Source organism: Arachis duranensis, chromosome 5 (genome assembly GCF_000817695.3).
Source record: "Arachis duranensis cultivar V14167 chromosome 5, aradu.V14167.gnm2.J7QH, whole genome shotgun sequence".
NCBI lineage: Eukaryota > Viridiplantae > Streptophyta > Magnoliopsida > Fabales > Fabaceae > Arachis > Arachis duranensis.
The window spans coordinates 26,293,226-26,299,435 of record NC_029776.3 but is presented as its reverse complement, the minus strand read 5'-3'; the positions used below and the strand labels follow the sequence as shown (position 1 = coordinate 26,299,435).

Below are 6,210 nucleotides of genomic sequence, written 5' to 3'. Positions count from 1 at the left end.
CGAATTAAATTAGAATTTCATTTTTGTTTCAATTTCTGTCTCCCACTTTACACCAAACAGAATATTGAGATTTATTTCAATCTCTGTCTCTTAATCTCTTAATCTCTGTCTCTCAATCTCAGTCTTTCTGTTTCTGTCTCTCCACCAAACTTGAACAAACTAGAAATTAGACCAAATTGAATGCTTCCAATACATATTTACTTCACTTACATTACTTATCACTGGTGTATAAAAATCACAGCTATTATCTTGCACACATGCTGAAGATTTCATTGAATTCAACCTTCAATTGTCCAACCCTAACATTTATGCTAAATAGTAAGTACACCCATATACTTCACAAATACATATTTTGTTGTTAATGCTGACAAGGACGTTCTAAAAGTGGCTACCAGACAAGCCAAAGTTGAAAGCAAAACAACTTGGAACATTGAAACCAAAATCATTATAATCATCTGAAAAATAGGCACAAGTGTAAAGTGTCTTTAAAGAAAATGTTCCATATGAACAACAGAACAGGTACCAGACAAGGGCGGCAAGACGTATGCCGTGGAAAATGGATATGCACATTCTGATCTCGTTCGATGTTCATTCATAAATTTTGTTACATTGATTGTTTTCAACTGTGGCTCTCTTCAATGCTTTCAACTTTCTATACCCTATATCTGTTCCAAATATCCTGATATAAAGAATAGATCACACAGTATTATTAGTGGAACTATATACCTAAAAGGAAAAGCTTGTTCATCCTTCAAGGAAATTTAATAATACATTTAGCAAAATATCATACCAGTCCATGTAGGTAAAAGTTGACGAGTAGTTTCCGGACTTGGTATAAAGCAATCGGTGATGATAGTCATGGAAATCAGATCTAAAAGAGATCATGCAAATTTTAGCAATGGCTAGCATGATACTGAAACTAAACTAAACCATTGTTATATAGTGAAGGAGAAAGAACTTGATGCTTACCCCCCATATAATGGAAAGAAATTTGAAGGACTCCAAGGAAAATGGTAACCGCAATGAGCTTCAACTGTCTCCAGGACTCTCAGAACCATCCATAACCATAGAGTTACCAAGTGTGGCCCCGTGACAGCAGGGCCAATAATGGTAGCAAATCCAAGGAAAAGTATTTCGGCAGGATGAGCATATTCCGAAGTAAGTCCAAACGGTGTAGCATACCTTTAGAATATGGACAGATATATTTGAACATCACAGAAAACCTTACAAGAAATACTCTATGTGATCTGTTTTCTTTTATCTATGACTGCTGTTTTTGGAATTGGATTAATGTCTGTGAATAAGTTGTATCCATATATGTTGATTCAAGGATGTACTAAAACAGTAACGATGAATTCGTGATAAATAAAAACCAATGGAGGGAGTAGATTGAACAAACCAACTGCAAAACACAGATAATACTCACTCATGATGAACACTGTGCACATGCTTGTACAGCCATTTTGTGTGCAATACCCTGTGACCCCAGTAAAATACAAAATCCTCCAAAATGAAGTAAAAGATTATTTGTGTTAGAATTACATTCCTGCAAAATCAAATGAATATTTTCTTTGTAAGCTTAGCGAAGATATATATTAGAAATTTCTACATATATTGCTCCTATCATGGAGCTCCAATGTCATTAGTATTGAAAGTGCTCTAAAGAAAGAAAAAGTACCAGGATGGCAATGGAAGACTACTTCGCATGCCCATATATTTGAACACAGGATATGAAAAAATCACGACTGGTAGATTGACACCAAAATGGTACAGTATTAAGCGAATGATACATTTCTCCTGAGCTGCAGGGCTATTATTTTTCCCCTGGATGAAAGCAAGCAATAATGAAGTTTTCAAATCTAACAGACCAAGCTTCCCAAGACAAAAATGGGAAAAGAGAAAGAGATCTTAGAAGCTGCATATTTAAGTTTCTCCTATTCAAATCAACAAGAAAAATGATCATATTAAAGTAAACTCCCAATCTCATTCCTAACGAAATTGAAACATATGAAGAACAAAAACACTGGCCTTTAAATTGACAAATTCATCTCTTACTATTCATGAAAGAGTGAAAAAATTATTTCTTCTGGACAAAACATGAACACTTTCGGGAGGATTAATATAATATGTTCACTGTTTTAAACACATAGAACAATGCAGAACGATATATCTATTTGGCATTGAAATTTTGCTTATGTAGGAGATACAGATGAGGAAGAACAAACTTTCTAAGGAATGACCAACCAAAAAGGTTGAAATCATCATCAACTAGAACCATTTGATTTCCTTGCATACATGACATAAATAAATCACACAATTAATACATAAAATTGATTTTATAGCTGAATAACAATGACTATCATAGGGAATATATCAACCATTGCCAAAGCAAATTACATTGATCCTTGGAGCTTTGAGTAAACATCCACAAAGCAATTAACAACTTAGGAGAGAAAACAAGCATATATAGATAAATCATAAAAGTTAAATATATAAAGTATATAGACAAACCTGAATCTTATAATTGCTGAGCCATCCAACTCTTTCGAACCAAACAAAAGGAAGTCCAGATAAGAAGAAAACGCTCTCATGCAGAAAGAAACTCCCAAAACATGCCAATTGAAAGTCACTGAAATGCGTGATCAAAAACTGCAATCACACAGGGAAAAAATCAAAAAAGAAAGAAGGAAAAACAAAGTTCAAATATGTAAAAAAGAGTCAAACATTGAAAAAGAAACAAACACCAATTCTAAATGGGCACATTGTAAAAATTATGAGGTGCGTTCAAAGTTGAGATCTTTATTAACGAACGAATGAATGAAGTGAAATGTAGGAAAAAGACAGAACCTGCCAACCGGATTCAACGAAGGAAGCCATGGATGGTACAACCCAGAAAGAGAATTTGCGAAGAGAGAGAGAGAGAGTGCACATACCAAGGTTTGTACTCTTCTTGGGGAGGGTCCTTCTCCTTCACACACATGCACACTTTCTGTTTTAGAAAAAAAAAAAAAACATTTTTTTTATTTTTTACACAAAAATTGTAAGCACTAGTCATTGATAAGTCCTTACTAGAGAAGGCCATATCGCCATCTCGGCCACATTATTATTTGTTTTTCTTTATCTTTTTTTTTTTTAACACAAAATTAACCATTCCATGTTGTATATGAATATTTTCATGTGGATCAGTGGATCCAAAGCATGCTAGTGTTCCGGAATTTGAGATATGTAGATTAAGAAATTAAGATACTCACTAACTTGATCACCCTCACATTAATAAAAACCCACATTTTACTAATGCGCCCTGTTATACTATGTTAAATTGTTAATACTAATGAGCTAAGGAGAATGAAGGAATGAAGCTTATGCACTAAGTTGCACTCATGTTCCATCTTGGATTTTAGCATTATCAACAATTTTGGCTTTCAAATGTAAACTTTTTATAATCCCATCTGAATTTTATCAACCAACAGTTTCTGAATAAAATTTTGCTTGTATATACATCGTTGAATAAACAATAGAAACTGTAATTCCGCAAAAATATAGCTTGAGAAACTGATAAGTGATCCAGTTGGAAATGGCAAGATATATCAAATCCTTATTTCACAATACAAATATGGATTGTCCAATTATTATTTTTATATTTAACTCAAAAAATAGTAGCGTATAAACCGAAAGTGAAACATGGCCATCAAACTTTAGTTATATGATTTTCATCAGGCAACCAAGCAAACAACTCTTCTCTCATCAACGCAACTGATTTTGAATTGCAGTTCACTTTAATTTAAAAATAATTTAAAATCTCAAAGGATGAAGACAATATAATTCTCTTGCAAAAATTTAGGGAAAATTTCAAGAGACCATTCAAAGAAAGAGGCATAAAACAATCAAGAATCTAGTTTGTCCTGGGGGTAGCCCATTCAACTCTGAGGATGAGATTGTCATATCCATATCCATTGAGCTTGTTAATTGCTCTCTGTGCATCTTCCCTGTTTACAAAGTTAACAAATCCAAATCCTCTGCTCATGCCCGTCTTTTGATCTATAGCAACATAGACTCTGCTCACTGCGCCAAATGGGCGGAACAGTTCGAGCAAATCAGGCTCTCTTGTGTCCTCCGATAAGTTAGTGACCCTCACAGAGTTCTCATCATTCCTGCGCCGCATGTCCGATCCAGTTCTCTCCGCACCGGCTCTCATTCCAGGAGGCACATATGCTCCCTTTGTTGAACCAGGAACAGCAGCTGCAGCATCAGATGTTGGAGGCTTGTCGACAAATCCCTCTGACGGTGGAGCAAGATCCTTGTAGGGACACCTTGAAGTCCAGTGGTCACCCTTCTTCCCACAAGTCCTACAGACCATAAGAACAGCACCTTTCTGACCTAATGAATCACCAGTAGCCTTTGGTTCCTCAGTTTTGGCACCTGTTAAGAAGTTGCAAAAGTCAATATTAATTCGAAACCAAAAGTACAAAACCCTAATATGATAACACATACACCTACAGGATGATGCACATAAACGTAGCTTTGACAAGAGTCTAATAGATGCAGGTACAAGATGAATGTAAACTGTTAAAGTATTAACTAAGGGTGGCAAACGGGCCTAAACCCGTAGGGCCGGCCTGCGCAACCCGCCAAAAAAGGCGAGTTGGGTTGGAAAATCGGGACCGCCAAATAACAAAATCCCTCCTAACCCGCACCGCTTAAACCGTGGGCTTTGGCGGGGCGGGGCGGGCTTCCCCGCCGGGTTAAGGTTTTTTTAGTGAGGGGGTATTTTTGTAATTTTTTTGCCAAAACCTAACTTCCCCCAACCTAACTTACAAGAGTATGAAGATAAAAATTGAGTGTTTTGAATTATGTTTATGTTATTTTAGAGACAATATTTATAATTATGTTTTGGATTATGTTTATTTTGCTTTAGAGAGAATATTTATACTTATATTTTGAATGAAAATTTGGTTTATAATTATATTTATTAGATATTTATAATTACAAAGACTTTAATGTTTGTGAATATAAAAAATATAATTTTTTATGCCATTAGAAATTATAAATTTATTAATATGGTTGTGAAATTATATATATTACTTAGTAGTTTTGACTGCAGGCACACACAATTTGGATTGCACCCTACATCACAATCAACAACAAAAACAACTATGTCTTGTTCAGTGGGATATGCTAGATGGTAGAAAATTAGAAATACAAAAAAGCCATGGCACCACACATGGAATTCGAGTAATGCTGGGAACCAACTTTTTCCAAATTATTTTATATTATAAATTCTATACCCTAAATCATAAACCCCTTACCTGTAACCTAAATTAAAAATTCTAAACCCTAAAATTGGTTAGTATTTAGTTGGCCACTGTACTTTCTTAGAGTAAAACACCAAATAACTCTGTTTTCCATTATCCACCAAATTACGCTATACCCACAAGGTCACAGTCCTTATTCATCGTAAAATCATCAATTAACACATCTCGAAACAATATTTATGTCTGACATTATTCAGACTAATCTAAAACCACCCATTAATGAAATCGCAGTATTTTAGGGTGAGATTCCATGACAGAAAATAGAGTGAGAAAATACTGACCGAGGGGCTTAGGGCGCTCGAGGAGGATCTCTTCGGTGGAGACCATGGTGAGCCTGCTACCGACGTCCTCGTGGATGGCATCGCCGAACTTAGGCCATGAGCGGCGCTCGATGGCGCGCTTGCTGAGGCGAGCGTTGGCGAGCTTACGGGTGCGTGTTGTGGTAGTGATCTTAACCTTGCTGCCGTCGTCGGAGAACTTGTATTCGATGACCTTCTTGATACCGTTCTGGTCGGGGCCTATGACCTGCTTTGGCGGCAGAAGGAAGTCGAGGTTCTCGTCGTCCTCCTCCAGCTCGCTCCATCTCTGTGTTCTCGATCCCATTCTTAGGATTGCTATTCTTCCACTGAATGGCGCTCTTGTTTCTCTTTGTATTCCTCTTTCTTCCTCTGCCACTGCGTGCGACCCGGAAGAATAAACCTCTTTCTTCTTTTCTCAGGCCCATTATTTTGGGCTAGTTTTCCTTACAAGCTTAATAACTGACCAAACAATTTCTCAAGGGCGAGCAAAGCAAAATAACGAGCCCAAAAACAACAAGCAAGTTTTTTTTACAAAATCTAGTGGTCATCGTATAAGCCTTACAAGTTACAACAAGCCAACAAGTGCATCTAAGTTTGAA

General features: G+C 36.3%; 2 protein-coding genes across 2 annotated transcripts; both read right to left on the bottom strand.

Annotated features, from left to right (window-relative positions):
- Positions 1–227: 227 nt before the first annotated feature.
- Positions 228–3,009, bottom strand: LOC107488889 (methylsterol monooxygenase 2-2). Its single transcript, XM_016109671.3, has 7 exons — positions 2,848–3,009; positions 2,512–2,649; positions 1,679–1,824; positions 1,427–1,546; positions 970–1,182; positions 791–871; positions 228–679 (listed from the first exon to the last, which is right to left on the bottom strand). Exons 1-7 carry the CDS (start codon positions 2,929–2,931, stop codon positions 589–591), a joined length of 873 nt encoding a protein of 290 aa, XP_015965157.1. The 5' UTR covers positions 2,932–3,009; the 3' UTR covers positions 228–588.
- Positions 3,010–3,757: 748 nt separating this feature from the next.
- LOC107488888 (uncharacterized) lies at positions 3,758–5,985 on the bottom strand. Its single transcript, XM_016109670.3, has 2 exons — positions 5,594–5,985; positions 3,758–4,419 (listed from the first exon to the last, which is right to left on the bottom strand). Exons 1-2 carry the CDS (start codon positions 5,913–5,915, stop codon positions 3,893–3,895), a joined length of 849 nt encoding a protein of 282 aa, XP_015965156.1. The 5' UTR covers positions 5,916–5,985; the 3' UTR covers positions 3,758–3,892.
- Between the last annotated feature and the right edge of the window lie 225 nt (positions 5,986–6,210).